This window comes from Eubalaena glacialis, chromosome 3, assembly GCF_028564815.1.
Source record: "Eubalaena glacialis isolate mEubGla1 chromosome 3, mEubGla1.1.hap2.+ XY, whole genome shotgun sequence".
In the NCBI taxonomy this organism is placed as follows: Eukaryota; Metazoa; Chordata; class Mammalia; order Artiodactyla; family Balaenidae; genus Eubalaena; species Eubalaena glacialis.
The window spans coordinates 126,901,799-126,929,741 of record NC_083718.1 but is presented as its reverse complement, the minus strand read 5'-3'; the positions used below and the strand labels follow the sequence as shown (position 1 = coordinate 126,929,741).

The following is a 27,943-nucleotide window of genomic DNA, read 5'->3' as shown; positions in this document are numbered from 1 at the left end:
TGAAACTGCCATTAGTGATTGTACCATAAATTTAATTCACTAGTATGTATTTTTTTTAGAAATCATGGGCCAAAAGCTCATTAGTACAGTTAACAACTTTGGAACGTCCTGCAAGTTTCTTAAAAAAAAAAAAAAAAAGAACAAATAATGTTAGGATATAAAAAAGTAATGTATGCTCTTCACAATTATAACAAATCATACTAAATGATGCCTGGAATTTAAATTAGGTAATGTTACTGTTTAATAGCACTTTGAAATTTAAACTATTTAATAGAAATAATATGGCTTTGGAATATTGGTACGGGAACAATGTTAGAAAATCAGTTTGTCTACCTTTCTTGATTATTCTTCACTTAACCCCCAATTTTTTTCCTCAAAGGTGTTACTAGAGATAATAAAAATTAGAGAAGCTTAGAAATTTTACAATATCTATATATATATGAAGCTTGTTAAAGTTCATTGTCAAATATCAACCCACCTCATAGTAGAATAAAAAGTTAATAAACAACAAAAATTTAATAATTATGAGTAGAACTGCACTGTAATTTAATAGAAATAAAAATTCTTAAATATTAGTCTATTTTCTAAAGCTATGTAATGCATAGCAGTGTTTTGTTTTGTTATGTGTTTTACTCTTTGCCAGTAAGTATACATTTTGCAATTGCTTACATTTGTGTATGAATGTTTGAGTTTGAACCCTAAGAAATTACAGATATTCAACTTTTTTTTTTAAGAAATACTCTTTTTAAAAAAGTAAATTTATTTATTTATTTTTGGCTGCATTGGGTCTTTGTTGCTGCGTGCGGGCTTTCTCTAGTTGCAGTGAGCAGGGGCTACTCTTCGTTGCGGAGCACGGGCTCTAGGCCCACGGGCTTCAGTAGTTGTGGCTCATGGACTCTAGAGCGCAGGCTCATCAGTTGTGGCACACGGGCTTAATTGCTTCGCGGCGTGTGGGATCTTCCCGGACCAGGCCTCAAACCTGTGTCGCCTGCATTGGCAGGTGGATTCTTAACCACTGCGCCACCAGGGAAGCCCTCAACTTTTTTGACCTATAAAAATAGCAATAAGAAATTACCTGGGGGCTTCCCTGGTGACGCGGTGGTTGAGAATCTGCCTGCCAATTCAGGGGACACGGGTTTGAGCCCTGGTCTGGGAAGATCCCACATGCCACGGAGCAACTAGGCCCGTGAGCCACAACTACTGAGCCTGCGCGTCTGGAGCCTGTGCTCCGCAACAAGAGAGGCCACGATAGTGAGAGGCCCGCGCACCGCGATGAAGAGTGGCCCCCGCTTGCTGCAACTAGCGAAAGCCCTCACACAGAAACGAAGACCCAACACAGCCAAAAATAAATAAATAAATAAATAAATAATTTTAAAAAAATTACCTGATTTTTTGACCTATGAAAATAATCTCATATATGTATATTTATATGAAATGAAAGTTTCATATAGTATCAAAGACCCAGAGATTTTCTATTTTACTCTAATTACTCCTTTTCTGATGATATCCCACTACATTTCTTTTATGATTTACATTTGTGGAATAGCTCTACAATTTGAAAAACACTCCTAGGTATTCTTTTTTTTTTTTTTTTTGGCCACGCAGTGAGGCATGCAGGATATTCCCCAACCAGTGATCGACCCATGCCCCCAGCAGTGGAAGCTAGGAGTCTTAACCACTGGACCACCAGGGAAGTCCCTAGGTATTCTTGTAATGATATAAAAGTAGTAATTGACAAAAATTAAAACTTAACTGTTGTTTAAATTCACTTTTAAGTTATTGATTGGAAGATTTTTTTTTTTTTTTTTTTTTCAGTCTTCAAATATTTTTTATTGGAAGGCCATGCATTGCCTTCATTTATTGTATTGCAAATCACTGTACATTTACTTTTGTGAAAACACTGCCTGCATTTTCTAGTACAAAAAAAACCTAAAAATTGTTTCAGGAATGTAGAGAAATATCCAACTTAAATAGCGAAAAAGTGCACCATAATTACTGCTGCACTGCAGTCATTTCTGCATTTCCCATGTTTCTTAAATAACTATCTTGTCTGGTAACACACGATATAAAGAGCAATTATGAAAAACAAACATTTACATATACTTCTAAAGTCTTATTGAGAATATCCTGTTGGCATTGGATAACCAATCATAGGCGCAGCTGCAGTAGCAGGATATGCATATGCCTGTTGGTTCATACCATTGTGCATATTTGGAACATTACTTCCATATTGCTGAGTGCTGTCATAACCATTCTGGTAAGTCCCTGTTGGATTACCAGTCCTAAAACTGGTCTGTATACCAGCAGACACAAAATTACTTCCAAAGCTCCCATTGGTGTAATTTGCAGCACTGTAAACACCATTTTGAGTTTTTGCCCCAAAATCTCTCTTAAGCAGACTAGAGTAACCTCGGTCATAATTTTCCCTGTCTCTAAATGTATTAAATCCACCCCTTTTGCCTGCAGAGTATCTGTCCCGACGGTCATCCTTCATGCCTCCTCTACCCCTGGAACGACCTGAACCTCTGTCTTCGACCAACTGAAGCAATTTGGGATTAATTGCTTGATTAGCTTCACGAAGCACAGAGATAAGGTCGCTCACTTGCTTTATGTTATTAGGTGTAAAGAAAGTGTATGCTGTGCCTGTTTTGGTACTGCGAGCAGTTCTTCCAATTCGATGAATATAATCCTCTGAGGAGTTAGGGTAGTCATAATTGATGACAAATTTCACATCTTCCACATCTAGCCCTCTGGAGGCCACATCTGTAGCAATCAGAATAGGAGCCTTTCCATGTTTGAATTCATTTAGAACCCAGTCACGCTCCTGTTGACTCTTGTCACCATGGATACCCATGGCAGGCCACCCATCTCTCCTCATTTTTCTAGTGAGTTCATCACATCTTCTTTTGGTTTCAACGAAAACAATGGTTTTATTCTCCTTCTCACTCATGATCTCTTCCATTAAACGAATAAGCTTTTCATCCTTTTCTACGTCATGACACACATCCACAATCTGCAGAATGTTGTGATTTGCACTCAGTTCTAGTGCACCAATGTTTATATGAATATAGTCTTTCAAGAAATCTTCAGCAAGCTGTCTTACTTCTTTTGGCCAAGTAGCACTCCACATTAGGGTTTGCCTATCAGGTCTTATCTGATCCACAATCTTCCTTATTTGGGGTTCGAATCCCATATCAAGCATTCTATCTGCTTCATCAAGGACAAGGTAGGTGGTTCTTCTTAGATTGGTTTTCCCACATTCTAAGAAGTCAATCAGTCTTCCAGGTGTTGCAATACAGATTTCCACACCTCTCTCCAAATCACGTATCTGTGGTCCCTTGGGAGCACCACCATAAATACAAGTGGACTTCAAGCGACATGCTCTACAGTATTCAGCAGCTACTTGCTGTACCTGTTGGGCCAGTTCCCGAGTTGGTGCCAGCACCAAGCAAATAGGCCCATCACCTCTCTCTAGAAATGGCTGATGATTGATGTGGACAATGGCAGGCAGCAAATAAGACAATGTCTTCCCAGATCCAGTTTGTGCTACCCCAACCATATCCAATCCACTTAGAGCTACTGGCCATCCCTGAGCTTGAATAGCTGTGGGTTCAGTAAAGTTCTGCCTTGCAATCACATCCATGACGTTTGCAGGGAAGTTCGCTTCATAAAAATTCAGGACTGGCTTTGGACAGTTGTGACCTCTGACTGTAATTTCCTTGCTTCTTCTGTATGTCTCTACCTCTTGTGCTGTACGCCTAGCCAAATCAGGGTGTTCCTGATAAAAATTCTTCTCAAATTTGGGCAGCTCATCAAGATTCCACTTCTTTTTAACCAGTTTCTCCCCAGGGTTTCCAAACTTCTTTCCAGATAAGGGCCCTGCCCTACTTCCTCCAAATCGAGGGGCACCAAACCCTCGATCCCGGCCGCGGTCTCGGTCACTCGAATAACCCGACATGGCGTCAATGGTTGCGGTTGGCGGGAAGCGAAGCGGAGAGAATCGAGTGCGGCGAGTCGCTGGAAGTGGCTCCGGCGACGGCGAAGCCTTGCGGGGGCGGCAGCGGCGGACGGACGGCGATGACAAGAACCGGTGCTGCCAACAAAAGACCGGTGGAAATGAATGAGGTCTGATTGGAAGATTTTAACTCATTATTTAATTGTTGGAACAGCAATAGATATAGCTTTTTCTTGGTCATGAGACAAATTCTAATAAAAGACTATATTTCCAGTTAATTTATAGATGGTGTTCATTCCTCTCCCTCCCCCAGAACTTAAGGTAATTATAGATAAGAACGTAAATTTGTATTAAATATACCCACATAAAGGCTCATAACTGTGACAATAACATTAAGATTTCCTTCAAATTCTGTTTATACATTATTTTAGCAAACCAATTAGTGACATTTTTAAAAATTAAATTTACGCACCAAAAACTTTATGAAGATCCTACTAAAGAGATGGTGTTTTAGTAAGAAACAAAAATGTCTTAAATTTCTCATTAGATTTATTGTGTTTGGAATATTTGGAATGGACTTGAGTGAGCTTAATTCTGATGTGTTGTTTTACCCCAATTGAGGGAAGATGATTTTTTAAAAATTATTTATTTATTTATTTATTTATTTATTTATTTTTGGCTGCGTTGGGTCTTCGTTGCTGCACACGGACTTTCCCTAGTTGCGGCGAGCGGGAACTATTCTTCATTGCGGTGCATGGACTTCTTATTACAGTGGCTTCTTTTGTTGCAGAGCATGGGCTCTAGGCACGCAGGCTCAGTAGTTGTGGTGCACGGGCTTAGTTGCTCCGCAGCATGTGGGATCTTCCCGGACAGGGATCGAACCCATGTCCCCTGCACTGGCAGCTGGATTCTTAACCACTGCGCCACCAGGGAAATCCCAGGAAGATAATTTTTAAAAAAGCACATTTTTACTTAAATTTTAAATATTTACTTTAAATTTTAAAGTAAATATTTAAAATTTACTTTAAAAATTTCATCCTGTTTGTCAGCATCACAATAATTTCTCTCAGGATTACATATGAGAAAACAAAATACCATTAAAAGTGTCTGATTAAATTCTATTTTCACATTATTTTAAAATTTTATGGTTGTCATTAGTGACCACAAAAATAATGTAGGAAAAAGTATGTTTCCCAAGTTGTTATATGCAGTGGTTTTCATTTGTAAGGATTAAGTGTAATCTTGATGTTTTAAGAGACTGTACGTAAAATTTCTGTGTAGCCTGTTGGAATTCATAGACCTTCATGTAAGTGTCCTCTTTATTACCACTATTTCAGTATAAGGTGTGCTTCTGGGATAACAATAAATGGGCCACATACATATATCTCTAAGGCAGCAGCCAAGAAATCGTCTATAATAACTGTTCTTATAAAAAATTGGAAATTATTAGAAAATTAATTTGCATTAGGTACTGTGTGTATATGCATAATTTACAAATTTAGGGACTTCTGTCGTGGTCCAGTGGGTAAGACTCCACGCTCCTAATGCAGGCGGCCTGGGTTTGATCCCTGATCAGGGAACTAGATCCCGTATCCATGCCACAACTACGAGACCACATGCCTCAACTAAGAAGTCTGCAGGCTGCAACTAAGAAGTCTGCATGCCGCAACGAAGAGCCTGCGTACTGCAACTAAGACCAGGTGCAGCCAAAATAAATAAATAATAAATAAATATATAATAAAACAAACAAACAAAAAGAGAAAAAATACCACACACCAAATTCATGAAAATACATTTTCGGAAAAACTAAAGCTTCTTCTTTTTCCTAGGAAAAAAAATCAAAGTACTAGTTGACTAAATTTATTTGGAAGCTATTAGCTCTATTAGGTAAATCATAATGCCTAGTGTATGAGTTAGAATTCTCCAGAGAAACAGAACCAATAGGATATATATCTGTATTGGTATAGATATATATATATAAGAGGAGGTTTATTGTAGGAATTGGCTCATGCAGTTATGGAGACTGAGAAGTCCCACAATCTGCCATAGGCAAGCTGGAGAATTAGGAAAGCCAGTGGTATAATTCAGTCCAAGTCCAAAAGCCTGAGAATCAGGGGCCCCTGGAGTAGTCCAGAGTATGAAGGCCCTTGAATGAGGAGCTCCAACGTCCCAGGGTAGGAAAAGATGGATGTGCCAGTCCAAGAAGAGAGAGTGCAATTTGCCCTTCCTTCCCCTTTTAGTTCCCTTGCTGCCCTCAATGATTGGTTAAGATTGGATATGGATAATGCTTGCCCACATTGGTGACGGCAGATCTCTTTACTCAGTCTATTGAATCAAATGCTAATCGCTTCCAGAAATTCCCTTACAGACACACCCAGGAATAATGTTTTGTCAGCTATCTTGGCATCCCTTAGCCCAGTCAAATGGACACAAAGTTAACCATCACACATAGTGAGCATTTACGTTATACGTTATTATTGTAAAAAAAGTATAGCCCATGAGGGATTGGTTCCAGGATCCCCATGGATACCAAAATCCGGGGATGCTCAAGTCCCTTATATAAAATGGTGTAGTGTTTGCATATAACCTAAGCATATCCTCCGCTATGCTTTAAATCATCTCTAGATTACTTTTAATACCTAATACAATGTAAATGCTATGCAAATAGTTGTAAATACAATGTAAATGCTATGTAAATAGTTGCCAGAGCTTAGCAAATTCAAGTTTTGATCTTTGGAACTTTCTGGAATTTTTTTTTTGAATATTTTCCATTCGTGGGTGTGGAACCTGTGGGTGCAGAAGGCTTACTGTATGCTTCTTTTTCTTAGTTCCCTCTCAGAACACAAAAGGAAATCATAGTTGTTTCATCTATTACATGCATTACATCAATAAAGAAATAAGCACCTATAATCATGTTTGGCTCAATAATAAATATTAGCTATTATTAATCATGGCATCTTTTCAACTGGAAATGAACTTAGAATTCTAGTTTCAGGCCTTAGTGCCAGGATTTATTCATTCAGTAGTAATTAAACATTTAAGAGCAAACTATATGCTAGGTATTGCATTCATGAGAATTTGAGAGTTTCTAGTTCCTGGTTAAGATAGGATAACAGCAGGAGCTGCAGGCTCCCTCTCTGATAATCAACCCTAGAGAAACTATAGAACTAGGTGGAAATAAGAGGAACCCTATAGAGTTTGAACTGTCTTGAACTAGGTTGTCAGGATTGACGGGTGGCAGGCTGGTGAGGCAGCAGTGAAAGGACTAGTTGGAGGAAATCTTAAGTCTGCACTTATTTTTCTCCTGCATTACCTTGTAATAGATATTACTTGCAGCTTCACTTTTTAAAAAATTTTTTAATACATTTATTTATTTATTTATTTTTTGGGCTGCGTTGGGTCTTCGTTGCTGTGCATGGGCTTTCTCTAGTTGCGGCGAGCTGGGGCTACTCTTCGTTGCAGTGTGCGGGCTTCTCATTGCAGTGCCTTCTCCTGTTGCGAGCACAGGCTCTAGGCGCGTGGGCTTCAGTAGTTGCGGCGCTGGGGCTCAGTAGTTGTGGCTCATGGGCTTAGTTGCTCTGCAGCATGTGGGATCTTCCTGGACCAGGGCTCAAACCCGTGTCCCCTGCATTGGCAGGCGGATTCTTAACCACTGCGCCACCATGGAAGTCCCAGCTTCACTTCTGAAAATGGATGCAACAGTCCAGGTTGCAGATGCTGATAACTGTAGAGTATTACCAGGGCAATGCAAAGCCTCGTTGTTGAGGTGGTGATGGAAATGAATGTAGACTGACTGGTAGGCCTTGGATATTTATTCCTCCTCCACCTTTCCTTTAAAATCCTTGGAGCGTTGAATTACTTCTCCCAGTGTGCTTCTCACTAAGGACTTAAAGGTAATACTCTGACAAAGAAGTTGCTTAATGGATAAGAAGCAAACCAGAATGATCAATAGTGCTTAGGCAGTGCCTGGAGTTCTGTGCCCTTGGGCTCCTCACATGACTTTAAACTCACCCATTCCCTTTGTTAATTTACATATCAGCTAGAGTACCTGGGGGAATGTGGCCAAAGTAAATAGATACCAGGGCATTTTTCTTTCCATGCAAAGTGGACCATCAAGTGAACAGCCCGAAGTTCTGCATATTGGGGGGATTTCCCTTCACCATGTGTTTCAGGGCCACCCCCAGTGGGATGTCATGCAATAGCTTTCCATTTCTGGCTGGTGCCAGCAATACTGTGCAGATCCAGGCCTGTGTTTTTTCCTCCTTTCTAAGTGGTCTTTACTTGGCCCCAGTGTTGCCATATCATTTCTATTTAATGGAATGCATTATTCTATTATTTCCATTAATAATGGAGTGCATGTTTCAACTGTATGATTTGGTTGACCAAGTAACATTCAATTCATGAGGAGCAGCTCAGCTTGTGTAATCACTTGGTGTCCCTCCATCAGGTGATGAGTCTCTACCAGCACCCGTCAGCAAGTCAGGAGCTGCTTTTCAAAGGGAGAATGGTTGTTGGCATTAGAAAGTATGCCCTTACTGCAAAATCCTAGGGCTTTGCATTCTAATTCTCTTATTGGGACTTATCAGAAGTTCCATATAATATCTATATCTGCTACAATACTTCAGATACCCTTCAGCAGAATTTTGAAAAGTGAGCAGGGGGCTATCAGGCTGCCATGTTGGGAAAATGCTTTCCAGGAGTACAGTGAGCAAAAGGAAGTATAATAGTATTTAAGGAATGGCCAGATAAAATAATGGCAAGGCTAAAATATAGGGTGTGATTTGGGAGAGAGGCCGGGGAATACATGAGGAACTGGTGCTGGATGTATCCTAGACTAAGGTACTTTTATTTTATCCTACAAGCCAGTTATTCCCAAATTTAGGGTACATCAGAGTCACCTGGAGAGCTTGTTAAAACATAGACCATAGGTTTGGGGTGGGACCTGAGAACCTGCACTTATAAAAAGTTTGTGAGTGATGCTTATGGTGCTGGTCTGGGGACCACACTTTGAGAACTACTGCTGTAAGCAATTTTAAACAGGGAAGCAACACAATTAGATTTAAGTTTACTAAGATCACTCACAGAAGTATGGCAAATGTAGGAAAGATACAGCACAAGGCAAATGAGACCAATTGCAAGATGATCAAAATGATTGTGTTAAGAAATTTTGAGGTCTTGAGTTACAGTTAACAATAGAAATAGGAAGGAAAGAGAAAATAATTTCACAGATATTTATTAAATGACAGATACTGTGCCTAAATATTTTGCCTTGAATTTTTATGGCAGTCTGTATTTTTTCAAAGCATTTGAGATCCTGGAAGAGAAGAAAGTCCTATAATGGCAGAAGATGAGATAAACTTTCTTTGGGGGAATTTATTTTATTTATGTATTTATGCCTTCATTTATTAAATTGAAGTATAGTTGATTTACAATGTTGTGTTAGTTTCAAGTGTACAGCAAAGTGATTCAGTTATACATATATATATATATATTTTAAGCTTCTCTTCCCTTGTAGGTTATTACAAAATATTGAGTATAGTTCTCTGTGCTAGAATATATTTTATTTAATTTCCAGAAAGAAAATGTTTATTTGTTATAGATTTAGAACCAGATTTCAGCAAAATTGAATCATCTTTTAACAACCATGAGGATGATATGATTTAAATTTTTCTATTTTCTATTTAAATAGGAATAATCCATCTTCAGCTTGTAAATTATACAGAATGATAGAAAATTAAAGTAGTCCCATAGTTTTATATTGAATCATAGAATTATATTACTTTTTTTTTTTTTGGCCGCGTCTCACTGCTAACGGGATTTCAGTTCCCCAACCAGTGGCCCAGTTTCGGGCCCCATCAGTGAAAGCGCCAAATCCTAACCACTAGACCACCAGGGAACTCGTCAGAATTACATTACTTTTGTATTTAAAGGAATCTTAGATGATTCAGTTCAACTCTCAGTTTTGTTTTTTAAAATGCAAGTGAGGAAACTGTTACCCAGAGCTGATGAATGACGTGCACACGAGCTAAGTGGCAGTAGAGCCTGGACCAGGTGTCCTTATTGCTGGTCTGGTGTTCTGCATTAATCACATCATTGGTTATCATCAATTGCTTACAAAATAAAATTCAAACTTCTTCCTAGTATTCAAGATCATTTATCATCTAGTATTGACCTGCTTTTTCAGCTTTATATATTTATTCCAAACTTAGGCACATATATAACATAAGCCACTCACATCTAATGTTTGGCCTGTGCAGAAAGAAATCCCCTCAGTTTTTCTCCTCATGTGGTTCTTATACCATTCTAATCCCATCTTCTGTCAAAATAGAGATCTACCTAAATGTGAGATATTCCTGACCTCTTTGATCAGAATCAATCTTTCCCTCATTCTGCTTATTTCCTTGTAGAGCTCATTATAATCTGCCTTGTATAATTCACAATTATGTAACTCTTCCTCACTAGATTGGGTCTTCCTGAAAATAGACTTTTCTGTCCCAACATTTAGGTCAGGCCTTATACAAAACAATTTCTCAATACATGTTGGACTGAATTTATGCTGAATAATTTAAATAGATATCTTGTGGAATTTATTTGTTAATATTTTTATTTAAGAAAAATGTCCAAGGAGGCAGATAATGCAACATGTCTTTGAAACACAATAAATTGGAATAATTTAGAAATAGACTATTCTGAATTAAAGAAATATTAAATACAATGAATCATGAAGACAGATTGTTTGATAATTTTCCAGTTTATTTTATAACTCGCAATACTCATTTGCCAAATAAATGTACTTCAGGATTTGATTTAATGAGCAGATAAACATGTAATAATAAGCATAATTAAACTGTTGAAATTTCCTATTATATTTTAAAATGATTGGATTGCAAGTGTTTTTTATTAAGATTTCTCTTATAATTTATATTCACTATTTAAACCAACTTTTATTCATCCAAGATGTTTGGAATAAAATAGTCTGATTCATTATTTTGAATAATTAAATATATACCATGTTCAGATAGCCTATTTTCAAAGTTTGAGTACAATGAGATACTCCATATGAAAGCTTATCAAACATAGAACACATACTTGATTCAGAAAATACTATAGGACATTACAGCATGTCATTCATTTTCGTTATGATTATCTATTATGAAATAATAACTAATATTCCTTAATCACTTACTATGTGCTAGGTGTTATGCCACCTGATCTACATGTTATTTCATGTAACCTTCACAGTATCCATAAGAAGTAAATATCTTCAGGGACTTCCCTGGCAGTCCAGTGGTTAAGACTCCGTGCTTCCAATGCAGAGGGAGCGGGTGTGGCAGAGCTAAGATCCTGTATGCTGCGAGGCCAAAAAAAAAAAAAAAAGTAAATATCTTCAAGTATGAAAAATTAGCCAAGAGATTAAAAGATTTGTTCCAAATCATAGTCAATTACTATTAAATAATGTCTTGATGACTTGAATCAGGTCACTTAATCCAATACTCATGCACTTAATCGGTATCCTGAACAGTTTCCCTGATTTATAACAGTTGTGGAAAGTATGGAAAATAATACCATCGCTGTGTAACATTCCCTTATGGCTGATTTTTTCCTTTTTTAAAATATATAAACTCATCATTTCTATTTGTTTACTTGACTCTTGAAAGTGGAAAGCAGGATGCCCACTTAAAAATTCCATTTGGATTTTGAATTTATATGTATGTCATGTAAATCAACATTCTCTGCATTCTGCTTGGCAGATAAAAACTTCAGCCCTGTCTCTGCTAAAATTACAGCAAAACCTGAATTATGTTACGTTAAATGACGGAGGTTATATTATACTGATTAGTTTTCAGATCAAATTCTTAGTTTTAAAACTTTCTGGGTAAGTTCAGTATTCTAATTTTAATTATCAAATGTGGCAAAATATTTCTGGATAACATTTACTAGTATAATTTTTCCAATAAAACCGAGGAACAAAATGAAAAATATTTGGCTCTGTTTCAGAACCTATTATTTGCATGTATTTGAAATTAAAAATGGAACAGTTGGAGACAATTATCTCATCACCACTAATGACTATCAGGTGCTGACAATCTGTCACCTTTTCTCCCAGCAAATGGAAGCAACCCCAGATTTCATATTTTTGATATGTAATATAATTGGTCCAGTATTTCTACTCTTATGTGAGACATTTTTCCTTAGAGAAATTACATGTTTTTTGTCTTTGCTATATCCTGACCTTCAAATCACTATAATGGTTATCTTCAAAGTTTACTTAGTTATCAATTTCATCGGGAATATTTGTTTTACTCTAAATACTATTTTGGATTCTATATAAAGGAAATTATTTGCCCAACTCTGAAGAGTCATCAAGGGCTTATATGCCAACTAATTACTATTTTCAGTTCTGAATACAGTTCTCGAATGATTAAAATATGTGACTTTTGAATGAGACTGCTTTCTAAATCCCATGTAGCTTTTTAATATTTGTATTATTATAGAAGGACTTATGTTAAATTAGTTTACTGTTCACATCTATTATTGTTTCTTTACTGTTTTATTTACCATAACCTTAGAGATGCAGAGTAAGTTGGATTCCAAGCCAGAGGGTTTCCTCCAAGTTATGATGGATGAGACAATGCATGTAACATAGTGAACACTATGCCAGACACACAGTACGTGCTCAGCGAACAACTACATATTATTATCTTTATTCTTCCTACTATTTCACTTCACCTCCTTTTCCTCTTCCCATTTTCCAGTTCTTTATTTCCAATTATTCCTAAAAGGATTTATCTGAATTTCAGCTAAGTAAGGGTTATTTCCTTGCCTATTTGTCATCTTCAGTTGTTCATTGTTGCCATGCAACTATAAAACATGCTATCTTTAGTTCCAGGGAAAACTGCATATGGTTTAACAAATCCTGTGTTTATTTTCTCCCAAGTATTTGCTTACTGGATACATACATAACTGGTGTGGGGGAGGGAAAGGGTGTTGAGTGGGGTGGGCGGTGTGTGTTTCTTCAGAACTACTAATGTTACATGTAATTAGAGGCTATATTTGCTGGGAAAAACAAGTTAGTAAATTTGTCTTATGATTCATTTGATGACTACATGTTTTCTTACAAACAAGGTAATATTATTGCTTTTGACAGGCATATAAAGTTATATTAATTTAATCCTAGAATTTCTTTTTTATGACTCACTCATACTTGATTTTATAGTTGATACTTTTAGGCTGTAGAAACACAAAATGCTACTGAGTGGAAGTACTGCAGATTGATAACTGGGTTGAACTCTACGCCTAGATGTAAAGCAAAGACAATATATATATTTTTAAAATGATTTATTTATTTATTTATTTTTGGCTGCCTTGGGTCTTCATTGCTGTGTGCAGGCTTTCTCTAGTTGTGGCGAGCGGGGGCTACTCTTTGTTGTGGTGCATGGGCTTCTCATTGCGGTGGCTTCTCTTGTTGCGGAGCACAGGCTCTAGGTGCGTGGGCTTCAGTAGTTGTGGCTCGTAGGCTCTAGAGTGCAGGTTCAGTAGTTGTGGCGCACGGGCTTAGTTGCTCCATGGCATGTGGGATCTTCCCGGACTAGGGCTCGAACCCATGTCCCCTGCATTGGCAGGCGGATTCTGAACCACTGCGCCACCAGGGAAGCCCCAGACAATATTTTTGATTAATTGTAGTTAATTCATTTGTCTTAGGTAGGAACAAAGATCAGTTTATTTTATCCAATGATATTTACTGATATATATTACATATATAACACTACTTGAGAATCTGGAGAGGGTACCAAAGAGGAATATGAAACATGTTCTCTAACTTCAAGGAACTTGAAGTGGTTGGGTAGACAATTTACCATATGTGAAAAAAGTCAGCATATATGCAAATTCAGAACTCTGTTGCAGAGAAATATTTCTGGTACAATAGATGGGATTAGGTGGGCTGGTATGCCAGCCTCTCTAGACCCAACTTTCATCTTTCCCAATTTTTCCTGGAGACATCTGCAGCCTGGACAATATCAACAGACACTCTCTTCCCTCTGGCATCTGGTTTGGTTCAAGGTTGCATTTGGGCAGGTGACCTGGGGAGGAGAATGGAGTCAGGGTAGGCACATGTGTGAGATGTGGGGCAAGAGTGCACATGGAGGCCCAGTTACCATATCTTAACTACTGAAAACTAATTGCTTAAAAACAAACTGTCAAATAATATATGTTCTAGCCTCCTATTTTGACCAATATATTTTAATAATGATCTGAAAGGCCAGGTTCAAAATTTGGGGTCTCCAGATCATCACAGTTACACAGAGGAATGTAGGGACATGGGGAGAAACAGGTCTCTGCCTGAAGCCTACCTCATTCTTTTCCCACCCAGCTTTGCTCTGTGCTCCCCCCCGTTCCCCCGCTTCTTATTGTGGCAAGGAGCTGCTCCTGGGCCACCCGCCAGGCATACGGTTGCGCACATCAGGTGCTGACCTGCCTTGACCCTGGGAAAGCCTATGCAGTTTTTGGAACCAGACTTGGGGCCACTTGAGCAGGGAAACCCAGGATCCTGTGTGTCCAGAGCATGGTCTAGAAGGGAGGGCATGAGTTCTGGGTGACCATGCCCCTTGACCCTGTGGGCTCCGTATCTTGTAGGATTTTGTGCAGCTGAAGGAGGACTGGAGTAGGTGCTCCCTTTGCTCAGGTCTAAGGGTAATATTAGGTCAGGCTATTCATTTCCCTAGCTGCTTTCCTTCTAGATTGCCTTTGGCTACATGTTTCCTTCAAGCAAATGTCACAGCTCCTCTTAAGGTGATTCTCTCTGCAGAATTTCCTAATTCCTCATTTCTTTGGACTTGGGAATAGCAAGGGCCCTGGGGTACTATACTATATGTCATGAGTATACCCTGACTGCTACCTGTCCTTCCTTTTATTAAACCATCACCGTATATTCTTAATTTGAGTGTACCATCTATTTCCTTCTGTTACTATGGCTGATACAGCTGGTGCCTCAAGTGAGATTTTCTTTTCTTCCAGTTTTATTGAGATATAATCGACATATAGCACCCTTAAGTGAGATTTTACAGTAAAGGTGAACTTGATGTAGGCCTTAAGGGAAACTTCCACTTTCTAGGCAAAGAAAAATAGGATTTAGAAATTAAAGGGAATTGAAAGGCTATAGAGGGCTTCCCTGGTGGCACAGTGGTTAAGAATCTGCCTGCCAATGCAGGGTACACGGGTTCGAGCCCTGGTCTGGGAAGATCCCACATGCCGTGGAGCAACTAAGCCCGTGCGCCACAACTACTGAAGCCGCGTGCCTAGTGCCTGTGTTCCACAACAAGAAAAGCCACCGCAATGAGAAGCCCGCGCACCGCAACAAAGAGTAGCCCCCGCTTGCCACAACTAGAGAAAGCCCGCGTGCAGCAACGAAGACCCAACGCAGCCAAAACTAAATGATAATAAATAAAATAAATATAAAAAAAAAGAAAGAAGGGCTATAGAATTCAAACTTCCCACCCTATGCCAATATTTTGCCCTGTTTATTTGATACGGCTTAAAGGGATTCTTATCTTTGAAGTTTTTCTTAATTTCACACCCTATTGTGTTCTCTTGTACTAATCCCTCATACATCACATGTAGATATTGATAATGTATCTGCCATATACCCTAAGATGACTCACTTCTCTTCTTACTTTTCTTTAATCAAATTTCAGTAAGCTTTTTACTCATGCAATATATTGTGACATTATTTCACTTGATGGGAATACATTATTTATAGTACTTACTAGGTTTTCTCTAATCTTTTCTCATTAGCTCAAGACAAGATAATGCTATTTGGTGCTATAACAACCATAAGTACAAAGGTAAATTCAAGCCTTGAGATCCTGTAGCTATTCCATTTTGAGGGAGTGTGAACCAGACTATGAATCATAATATGTTTATATTAATTTCTTAAGTTATAGAAATATAAACACAAAAAATGTTAAGTTATCCTAAGGAATTAATAGACTCTCTTCGTCTCCCCCTGTAATTCTGCTAACCTTAATTAGAAAAACATGGATTTTCAGGACCGAATTGATATGAGAGGTTAGGGAAAATAAAAAAGCTTGGTATGATGACTCAAATATGTCTGGTCTGGGCCACTGAGTACGTGATCCTGTTTACTGAAATCAGGAGAAAAAAAAAGATACTTTTCAGGAGAAAGGATGAACTTGTACAATCTCAATTTTAGTTTCCTACAGTACATTCCCTTTCTGGTAGATGGAGCTGTAGATACAAATTTGGATGTCAACAACATCTGCTGAAACCAGAAGAATAGATGTGGTCATTCAGGGAGAGCATGTAGGGTAAGAAGACAAGATGGCCAAGGAAAAATGCCTTCCTTGCAGAACAAAGTTCCTGCAGAGTAGCAGTTAGCAAAGATGGGGAGAGGTAAGGAAGTGCCAACTAATGAAGGTTGATTGCCATTCGGCTCTACAAGGATTGAGTTATTAGCCGCTGCAGCTGCTGAACTTTAGCATCCTGAAAGGAGGCCAGGGGAGAGATCAGGAGTGAGGTACTCTGTGCTCTGGGAAAACTGGCAGAATAGGCTTTCAGATAGTTAGATATTTTCAGGAGAATTTTCTATGAACCTGGATTCTTGCATCTTCCCATAGTTGGAAAAGCACCAAAACCATTAATGAAGATATCCGTTCCTCATGACTAGCAGCAACCTTCTACTGAGATGTGTGCTTAATTGCATGTACCCCCCTTGCCAAAATCACATAGATACTGACCTTCCCCCTTACCTTTTCTGAGCAGTTACTCAGAGCTTTCCAAGAGGCTGTCTCCTGGGCTGTAGTCCTCAGTAAGTCTCCCAGTAAAACTGAAACTCAGAGCTCTCATTTTGTGTGTTTTTATTTCAGTTGACAGTTTTGGTGACCACTAAGGGACTCAGAGCAGACTTCTCTCCTTTGCCTGAACTTTATGTGGATCTGGATCCTTGGTACCAGAAGGGCCCCTTGTGCTTGTCTGCCTCCTTGGTGAGCCCAGACGAATTTGAGTAAGCCTCTTCTGGTTCTCGGCTCTCCCAATTGTTGGTTGCTGAGCCTAAGTTTTGTTTAGTGGTATATAACAGGTACCTGGCTCTCCAGTTGAAAGATACAGGGATTTGCTCAGTTGAAAGACACTGAGTGGTCTGGACTGGGTGATTAGGTGGGAGGCTGGCCTAACACCGTTCCTAAAAGAGGGGCATTAGAAAGCCAGCCTCCAGCCAAAGCAATCTTGAGGGAAAAAATGGAGCTGGAGGAATCAGACTACCTGACTTCAGACTATACTACAAAGCTACAGTAATCAAGACAGTATGGTACTGGCACAAAAACCAGAAATATAGACCAATGGAACAGGATAGAAAGCCCAGAGATAAACCCATGCACCTATGGTCAACTAATCTATGACAAAGGAGGCAAGGATATGGAGAAAAAACAGTCTCTTCAATAAGTGGTGCTGGGAAAACTGGACAGCTACATGTAAAAGAATGAAATTAGAACACTCCCTAACACCATACACAAAAATAAACTCAAAATGGATTAAAGACCTAAATGTAAGACCAGACACTATAAAACTCTTAGAGGAAAACAGGAAGAACACTCTTTGACATAAATCACAGCAAGATTTTTTTGACCCACCTCCTAGAGAAATGGAAATAAAAACAAAAATAAACAAATGGGACCTAATGAAACTTAAAAGCTTTTGCACAGCAAAGAAAACAATAAACAAAACAAAAAGACAACCCTCAGAATGGGGGAAAATATTTGCAAACGAATCAACGGACAAAGGATTAATCTCCAAAACATATAAACAGCTCATGCAGTTCAATATTAAAAAAGCAAACAACCCAATCCAAAAATGGGCAGAAGACCTAAATAGACATTTCTCCAAAGAAGATGTACAGATGGCCAAGAGGCACATGAAAAGCTGCTCAACATCACTAATAATTAGAGAAATGCAAATCAAAACTACGATGAGGTATCACCTCACACTGGTTGGAATGGGCATCATCAGAAAATCTACAAACAACAAATGCTAGAGAGGGTGTGGAGAAAAGGGAACCCTCTTGCACCATTGGTGGGAATGTAAATTGATACAGCCCCTATGGAGAACAGTATGGAGGTTCCTTAAAAAAACTAAAAATAGAATTATCGTACGACCCAGCAATCCCACTACTGGGCATATACCCTGAGAAAACCATAATTCAAAAAGACACATGCACTCCAATATTCATTGCAGCACTATTTACAATAGCCAGGTCATGGAAGCAACCTAAATGCCCATCAACAGACGAATGGATAAAGAAGATGTGGTACATATATACAATGGAATATTACTCAGCCTTAAAAAGGAACAAAATTGGGTCATTTGTAGAGACGTGGATGGACCTAGAGACTGTCATACAGAGTGAAGTAAGTCAGAAAGAGAAAAACAAATATCATGTATTAATGCATATATGTGGAATCTAGAAAAATGATACAGATGAACAGGTTTGCAAGGCAGAAATAGAGACACAGATGTAGAGAACAAACATATGGACACCAAGAGGGGAAAGCAGGGGCAGGGGTGGTGGTGGTGGGATGAACTGGGAGATTGGGATTGACATATATATACTAATATGTATAAAATAGATAACTAAGAAGAACCTGCTGTATAAAAAAAATAAATAAAATTAAATTAAAAAAAAAAAAAAAAAGAAAGCCAGCCTCCAACTAACACCCAAGCCAGGTTATGTACATACAAAACTTACAAGCACCAACTTAATTGGGAATTAAAGGAAATCTTGCCTCCAAAATGGCCAAGATGGGGCTCTTTCATTGCATATGCAGTTAAGTTCAAGAAAGCCAACTTGATAAAATATCCTTTCAGAATTCTGATCCTAAGGGAAAGTCCTTCTAGGAGAAGCTTGCATTTCTCTCTCTGTGTCTTGAGATGTAAATGTTCTACTAGGGGTCTTAGAAATTCATGTCTTATCTAGACCATCTTCAATTCCTGAGACTGAGAAAAAAAAGGGGGGGGGGAAAGGCCTTTTTAAACTCAAACGAGTAAACTTAACTTATTCCAGTTGTTACTTTTGAACTAGTGAGTTTTATATTGTAACACGTGATTCATGACTAAGTTTTAAAATCAAACTGTGAGATCTCTCTGTGTCTATATGGATATATGTATGGCTGTGTGTATGTTAGAGATATGATATGTCTCTACCTCCAGATGGTATTACCAAAATTAATTTGCAAATGAGTTCTATTTAATTGACTTAAAGGAAATTAAGTGCTTATATAAATTCTCAGAAATATAAAAGAAACTAACCCGAATGAATTTCAGGTTCATGTGAACTGGGAAATATTCAGTATTAAATTAATATTTGGTATTAAAGTTAGTTTAATGAATACAGACATGTCTTTAGAGTCATCAACATTAAGTATAATAGTATAATTGTACCTAGGTTTACTAGAAGTCAAATAAGATCTTACTATATCTGGTGCAAAGTTTGTCAGCTTTACCAAAGTTTGTCAGCTTTTTAATTTATTTACCAAGAAAAATAACTTGGTATGATGAAGTTTTTTATAAGTAAATTAAATGTAAATGAGATAAGAACCTTTAGGTAAACTCTTTAGGAATAATTATGTTTTAGGAATGTGTACCTAAAAATAGTCTCTCCAGATTTTGCTAACTTGAAACTTTACAGTTTTGCTAAATTAAGTTAAATGATGGAAGTTTATTGACTACCTAGGTCATTTCCAAATAAAATAAGATACTGAAACATTAATTACTGAACACTGGCTTTCTTTTACAGACAAACTAAAGATATTTAAGGACTATTAATAAATATGTTTGGTGCCACACTGAGACATTTTCTATAAGAAAGCATGTTTTTAGACATTATAAATAGTGTTTATAAGTTTGCCAATCTACAGAATGGTAATGTAAAATTTCCTAAGTGCTTACTTCTTTGTTTTCACTAGAAATTAAGATTTTTAAGAGTTGAGAATTCTAATTAAACTATGTACTTAAAGCTAATAGAAATAATAAGGGAAACATTTCACTATGCAAGGAAAGTAAGAGCTGTGTTTTCAGTAAAAGAAGATATGAGGAAGGAAATGCATTTTGTTAAGGGAAAATAAAGTAATTTTGTCTTAAAGCTGGTTATTTCTGAATAAGAAAGAAAATAAGGGACAAATTAATATGGATATAGCCAAGTTGTGGAAGGTTCCTGGGGAAGAAATAAAAAAAGAACCCTTAGAAAGGAATCCTATGTGTGGTCAGGACTGACTTAGATTAGAATGAATTTAATTGAGTAGATATATTTTAAGATTAAAGGTAAAGTGGTGCAAAACTTGAATTTGGTTTTCTCTCTCTGTGAAGAAAACAAAGTTCTCTTAGAATGTCGATCTGCTTTCGATAACAGATTGTAAAGTTTCTTTCTCTTTTTATGTATGTATTTATTTATTTATTTTTGGCTGCATTGGGCCTTCGTTGCTGAGCATGAGCTTTCTCTAGTTGCAGCCAGTGGAGGGTACTCTTCGTTGCGGTGCATGGGCTTCTCATTGCGGTGGCTTCTCTTGTCGCAGAGCACAGGCTCTAGGCGCACAGGCTTCAGTAGTTTCAGCACATGGGCTCAGTAGGTGCAGCGCATGGGCTCAGTAGTTGTGGCTCACGGGTTCTAGAGCGCAGGCTCAGTAGTTGTGGCACACGGGGTTAGTTGCTCTGCAGCATGTGGGATCTTCCTGGACCAGGGCTCGAACCCGTGTCCCCTGCATTGGCAGGCAGATTTTTAACCACTGTGCTACCAGGGAAGTCCCTCTTTACCTTTTAAGTAATGTATTATAACTTTCTGAATTTGCCTTTGAAATCTTTCTTTCTTTATTTAATTTCAATTTATTAATTAATTAATTTTTTTGGCTGTGCTGCATGGCATGCAAGCTCTTAGGGATTGAACCCATGCCCCCTGCAGTGGAAGTGCAGAGGCTTACTGGACTGCCAGGGAAGGCCTGTCTTTTTTAAAAAATAATTTTATTTAATTAATTAATTTATTTATCTTTTGGCCTCACCACGCAGCATGTGGTATCTTAGTTCCCCGACCAGGGATTGAACCCGTGCCCCCTGCATTGACACTGCAGAGTCTTAACCACTGGACCGCCACGGAAGTCCAAAAAGAGGTATTAAATTAATTAGGTTTATTTGGTATGTTAAATTACATGGGAAGCATTGTTAAATGAGTGATAAACCTTCCTATGTTATATTGTAGGGGTAAATATTATTAATACAGGTATTCTAGAAATTATATGGAATTCCTAAAAATCTGGTATGTCCTGGCAAAATGTTATCAGTCCTAATTCTAGTTATCTTAAAATGTTGTATGTCACAGCAGTAACCAAGCTTCTTTATCAATTGCATTGAAATAAGATCTTTAACTATGCCTTTTAAAATCTTTTGTCATTTATAGACAGTTATTGTTGTATTGATGTTTTTGCAAAAAAATAAAGCTTCATCTTCAAGATTCATAGAAAGGACTGTTTGACAAGTACAGGTTTCTGATAAATTTCAGATCATACAGCTGAACTGCGTAAGGAATTAAAGAATTTTAATGGAAACCCTGATGGCTTCATAAAACTGTTAACAAGAGATCAAGGATTAGTTACATAGGACTGAGTGAACTGCTGAATATGGTTATAATTTTCATGTTTTTAAAAATTTTTTGTCTGAAATGTTACTGGCTTTTACTCTGTGTTTTCCAGATATAAGGAAACATTTCCCCTTAAGCTAATTATGGCTTACAGCAATTTGGTAAATTATATCCTTGTAAGCAGAATTGAAACTTATCTTTTCTCTCTACCTCATCCCTCCCAGTTTCCCAATTGGAAACTCTTAGGTTCCCAGCAGACTTATCAGGTGAATAATGAAGGCCACCTCCTGACAAGTGCAGGAATCTCAAGATATCTTGGAAGCTTCAAGAAGAGAGGAATTCATTCAAATTTGTTGATATCACAGGTGGAATTGAGTTATTAGCCACTGCAGCTGCTGACCTTTAACACACCCTGAAAGGAGTTCAGGACAGAGATTAGGAATAAGACTCTGGGAAAACTGGTAGAACAAAGCTTCAAATAGTTAAATATTTTCAGAAGAAATTTTTTATAAACCTGGATTCTTGTGCCTTCCCATACTTAGAAAAGCACCAAAACCATTTATGAAAATATCTGTTCCTCATGACTAGCAGCAAACTTCTACTGAGATGTGTGCTTGGGTGCATGTACCCCCTTTGCCAAAACCACGTAGATACTGACCTCCCTCTTACCTCTTCTGAGCAGTTCCTCAGAGCTATCTGAGATGCTGTCTCTTGGGCTATAGTCCTCAGTAAATCTCCAAATAAAACTGAAACTCAGAACTCTCACATTGTACGTTTTTATTTCAGTAGAAGCCAAAACAGAGGTGTGATTTAAGAATAAGATGGTCAAGGGCTTCCCTGGTGGCGCAGTGGTTGAGAGTCTGCCTGCTAATGCAGGGGACACGGGTTCGAGCCCTGGTCTGGGAAGATCCCACATGCCGCGGAGCAACTAGGCCCGTGAGCCACAACTGCTGAGCCTGCGCGTCTGGAGCCTGTGCTCCGCAACAGGAGAGGCCACGATAGTGAGAGGCCCGCGCACCGCGATGAAGAGTGACCCCTGCTTGCCACAACTAGAGAAAGCCCTAGCACAGAAACGAAGACCCAACATAGCAATCAATCAATCAATCAATAAATAAATCTTTAAAAAAAAAAAAAGAATAAGATGGTCAATGCAGTCAGATATTCCAAAAGGTGAAGTAAAACTGAAAAATGTTAATCATATCTGATGATTAACTGCTGACCATAGTAAGAGCAACTTCAGTGAAGTGTGAGGGCAAAGTCTGATCACAGTGAGTCTAAGAGCAAAGGCGGAATTGAGGAAATGCAGCAAATTCAAGACTGTTTTGCTTTGTTGTGAAAATGCAGAGGCGACTGCAGGGGCGGAGGGGTGGAGGACTTGAAACCAATGTAAAAGATTTGGGCTTTTGACCATCAGTGGATGGTACCAGGTGGGGAGTTGAAAGACAAGAGTCAACAGGTAGCTTAAACATAGAGATCCTCAAGGAATGAAGAGATCAGCTCAAGGGTCAAATAAAAGAAGAGATTTCTTCAGAGTTTGGAGAAGGGAGGTGGGTTGGAATTACAGACAAGGGGTGGGGAATTGAGGAAGTTCAGGAGTCACACTGAGTGGCCTCAATTTCCTCTGTAGAATAAGAGACAGGGTTTTCTACAGAGACCAAGGAGGGCAGAGGTGGAGCAAATCACCTTGGGGGAGTGCTGAACGTTTGGGAGAGAAAGATGCCCAGGAAAAAGTAAGAAGGATTACTGAGAGTTGCTGAGGGCTTGGCTGAGGGTGTTTAACTATGAATTCAATGTGGCACTAATCTCAAAACTTCTCCTTCCAATTCTGCCTTGCAGGGTGTAAGGTACAGAGAAGAAAGACGGAGATTGACTTCCACTTAAATTCCTATTCCCAATGGCCCAGACATACAGTTACGAAGGCATGTGGCCCAGTCGTGTGTGAGTGCCTACCACACGTTTATGACCATCACCAGAAGGGCCAGCATGTTTGTATTCTAAGATGTGTTGTTCTGTAGAATCAGAATCCTAAGGCTTTTATAGAAATTGAGTCATTTAAAAACAAAATTTATTTATTTAGTATTTATTTTTGGCTGTGTTGGGTCTTCGTTGCTGCGCGCGGGCTTTCTCTAGTGGGGGCCACGCTTCATTGCAGTGCAAAGGCCTCTCATTGCGGTGGCCTCTCTTGTTGCAGAGCACAGGCTCCAGGGGTGCGGGCTTCAGTAGTCGTGGCACGTGGGCTCAGTAGTTGTGGCCTGCGAGCTCTAGAGCGCAGGCTCAGTAGTTTTGGCGCAAGGGCTTAGTTGCTCCGCAGCATGTGGGATCCTCCCGGACCAGGGCTCGAACCCGTGTCCCCTGCATTGGCAGGCAGATTCCTAACCACCGCGCCACCAGGGAAATCCCTAGAAATTGAGCCATTTTTAAAGGAGGGGAAAGAAGCCAGGAGATGAGAGGAGGGAGTGGGTTATCGACGGAAGAACATGCACAACCTAAAAGTTTTGAGTTAAGTTTCATTCGGGGACCTTACTGAGGACTATAGCGGAGGAGAGCCTCTCAGATAGCTCTGAGGAACTGCTCAGAAGAGGTAAGGGAGAAGCCAGGATATATGAGTGTTTTTGTTGGATAAAAACGTGTTATGGAACATGAAAAGATGACTGCTAATCACAAAGGACAGACATCTCAAGTTAATGATTGTAGTGCTTTCCTATGTAGGGGAAGATGCAAGAGTCTGAGTTCACTGAAATGATTCCTTAGATATGCATCTTAACTATCTAGGGCCAGTATCCAAATCACAGAATGCTTCCTTGTTTTCTCCATCCTGAATTCCCCTCAGGGCACACCACCCGGGGCAGCTGCGATGGTTGATGGCTTGATCCTTGTAGAACTGGAATGGCAGGCAACATTCCCCTTCCTCAGGGTCCAACTTTTCTTCTCCCTGATCCATCCGGAGGGCAGGTGGCTGCTCGGCCGGTTGCAGGTGCGGCTCCTCTCGGTGGAGGAGGGCCCTGAGCAGGCGGGGCCAGGCGGGAGCGCCTCTGCCATTGGCCCAGCCCAGGCTGCACCTGCCCGGAGCCGGCAGGCCCTTAGCATAAAGTCCGGGGGCCCAGGCCAAGGAGGCAGCAGTTTGTGGCAGCGCAGGTGGGTCCCCGCCCTCGGCCAGGCAAGATGCCCCTGGGGCTGCGGAGAAAAAAGAAATTCAATACCAAGGAGACCTCCCGGCTGGTGGAGGGCGAGCAGACGAGTGCAGCTGGCGGCAGCCTCCCCAGCCTCCCGGCGCCCACCTGCAGGCTGGTTTTCCACACGCAGCTGGCCCACGGCAGCGCCACGGGCCGAGTGGAGAACTTCTCTAGCATCCAGGAGCTCTACGCCAAGATCGCGGGCGTGTTTGAGATTTCGCCGTCGGAGGTAAGCGCCGGGTGCTGGGGCTCAGCCTTTCGCTGCCTCTCGCCGCTTCTCCCACCGCCCCGCGCAGGCTTAAATTGGCTCCGGCTGGCTGAGCTAAGCTTCCCGGATCCCGACGTCGGAAGCGGGGTGGGGTCCGCGGCTGCGAGAGCCCCAGGGGGAGCGAGAGGGCCTTACAGGGAAGGGAAGAGGTAAGTCCCAGGACTGGGAAAAGGTAAGTCCCAGCACTGGAGAAAGTCACATTCTCCAGGCTCGATCTGGCCTCTGGGAAACCCGGGACGACCTTTCTTCCTCTTGCAAATGAGCATGCTCTAGTAACCCGAGATTCAGCAGCTTCGGCGCCTTCCCAGCGTCGAGATCTGGCTCGGCAAATTAACACCCTTCACTTTGTCTGGACTTTGCCCTCCTGCTTCCTCTGCAGGGGTGAGCGGGCCACGGTGAGCATCTCCGGGATTGGCGGGCTAGGGGGTGCCTTCCGGGTGATACCAAACCAAGCCCCATTTTGACCCGCATATGTCATGTCACATGTCATCAACACTGGTATTTCCGGGAAGCTTATTATTCCAAGGGCGGATAACTAAGACAGTTATACTAAACTACGCGGGACTAGTTGACAAAAATTTCAGAGGGGAAAGCCCCTCTAAATTTTACCCCATATCCTTGAAAAGGGACTGAAATGTGCTGTTATTAGATCGATAGCATGGGTGCCAGGAACTGGAGTTTGTTATGGGGTGATTTCCAAAGCCCTAGTTTAGGCGGACATTTATGTGACCACTTTTATTTATACTTACCCAAGCTAACTGCAAATGCAGGTGTGAGAAGTCAGTCCAAGAAAGTATTTTGTCCATATTTCAAGGAAAAGCACAAGATCTTGTTGCCCTGGACTCCTGGGAGTGCAGAGAGCTGCCTTTGAGTGGCACAGGGCAGCATTTGGCTATCTATTCTTTAATGTTGTTTATCAGGTCAGTTCAAGCGAAATTGAGATCAAGACAAAATTCCAAGAGGAGATGAAAGAGATCTTGAAGCTAACCTTTTGTTCTTTCAGGGTTCCCAGGCACTGAGGGGGCAAATCACAGACCCATTCTATGAATTATTTAGATTGATATAATAGAGTATTAACGATAGTACTTCACGTTTGTATAGGACGTTTCGATTCAAAAAGCGCTCTTGCAGGAAAAATGTTATTTGATCTTCTCTAAGAGAGGTAGGTGGCAGATAGTTCATTGGGTAGTTTAGGACAGGATTTGGAGACTGATAAACCTCACTGTGGATCCAGGCTCTACCACTTACTAGCTGGGTGGCCTTGAACAAGTTTAACTTCTCTCAGTTTCAGCCATTTGTAAAATAGAGATAAGGACATCTACCTTGAAGCGTTATTGTAAAGACTGGAGTGCATGTGTAAACTTATCAGATTGCATTGGTGTATGGTCAGTGCTTTACAAATTGTAACTAATATCATTAATACCTAATATCATTAATACCTAATATCATTAATACCTAACAGTTAAATGAGTGGGCTGAGGTACAATGTGTCTGGCCTTTGGCCAAGGTCACATAGCTAGCAACAAAAAAGCTGGGCCGTTATTTTAAACTTGGATCTTCTTGTTTCTAAGCTAAGTGAGCTTGTTAGCATTCTTAACTGACAACTTTAAATATCTGTCCTGTAACCAGGGACTCCAGATTTATTTACTTTGCATTAAGTCTTCCTCATCATAATGTGATACTATTTTGAGTTCTAGATGCATGACTTTACTCAATCCACTTAATCCCTGAGAAGTATTATTATTATCCCTACTTCACAGATAGGAAACTAATGCTTTGAGGTTCAGAAAATTTTCAAAATTACATATAGTAAGTGGCAGAGTCTGTGTTTATTTAATTAATTAATTTATTTAGCCACGCTGTGCGGCATGTGATATCTTAGTTCCCCGACCAGGGATCAAACCCATGCCCCCTGCATTGGAAGTGCAGAGTCTTAACCACTGGACTACTAGGGAAGTCCCAGAGCCTGGGTTTAAACCCAGGTTTTTTTTTCTGGCTCCAAATTCCATGAAGTTATATTGCTTCCCAAGTTTTCCAGGGTGTCTCAGCAATAACTTGGCAACCATGTTCAGCATTTTAAGTTTGCAATGTGCTGACTTGCATTAAAATTTCAAGATAAACATTAGGTATTTTGATGTGCTTTATCAAAGTTCATAAATTTTTATAACCCTAGATATATATATTAGTATGTTATGCATATAATCAACATTAATGCAGGTTTTCCATCTAGACTAAAAAGAGTTAAGTATATTCAGGATAAAGTATTGATCATCATAGTATATGTCAAAGTATCTCAATAGTTAACTTTTTTAATGAATGAATTTATTTTTTGGCTGTGTTTGGTCTTCGTTGCTGCACGTGGGCTTTCTCTAGTTGTGGCGGGCGGGGGCTACTCTTCGTTGCAGGGCGCGGGCTTCTCATTGCAGTGGCTTCTCTTGTTGCAGAGCATGAGCTCTAGGCGTGCGGGCTTCAGTAGTTGTGGCACGCTGGCTCAGTAGTTGTGGCTCGCGGGCTCTATAGCGCGGGCTCAGTATTTGTGGTGCACGGGCTTAGTTCCTCCGCTGCATGTGGGATCTTCCTGGACCAGGGACTGAACCTGTGTCCCCTGCATTGGCAGGTGGATTCTTAACCACTGCGCCACCAGGGATAGTCCTCCATAGTTACTTTTGAAACGAGTAATTTATTAAAATAAAATGCACGCTAGTGAGATCCCATTTCTCATCCCATTCCCCCAGCAAGAGGAATAGTGGTATAAACTTTTGAGATGCCAGTGGGGAAAAAACAAAAAGTTTCCCCCCTTTATACGACTATCTCAGAAGTCCTGCCTTTTCTCTAGAGAGGTGGCTATAAGGATACAAATGGCACTGTATGAAGAGCTGTACTCTCTCTGCTAAGGAAAAGAGGGAAGGAGT

The 27,943-nt window shown here is 39.8% G+C and overlaps 2 protein-coding genes across 3 annotated transcripts in view; one reads left to right on the top strand and one right to left on the bottom strand.

Moving 5' to 3' along the window:
* Positions 1-1,878: 1,878 nt before the first annotated feature.
* Positions 1,879-4,120, bottom strand: LOC133087185 (probable ATP-dependent RNA helicase DDX5). The gene has a single exon (XM_061183977.1). It carries the CDS (start codon positions 3,956-3,958, stop codon positions 2,114-2,116), a length of 1,845 nt encoding a protein of 614 aa, XP_061039960.1. The 5' UTR covers positions 3,959-4,120; the 3' UTR covers positions 1,879-2,113.
* A 20,533-nt stretch (positions 4,121-24,653) lies between these two features.
* Positions 24,654-27,943, top strand: part of GIPC2 (GIPC PDZ domain containing family member 2) — a 92,051-nt gene continuing 88,761 nt past the window's right edge. The window contains exon 1 of one of the 2 annotated variants that reach the window (XM_061183974.1): positions 24,654-24,992. In XM_061183974.1, the coding sequence (XP_061039957.1) occupies positions 24,753-24,992 (240 nt within the window). In that variant the 5' untranslated portion in view covers positions 24,654-24,752. The remainder of the gene's footprint in view (positions 24,993-27,943) is intronic. The other variant, XM_061183976.1, reaches the window with a different exon arrangement.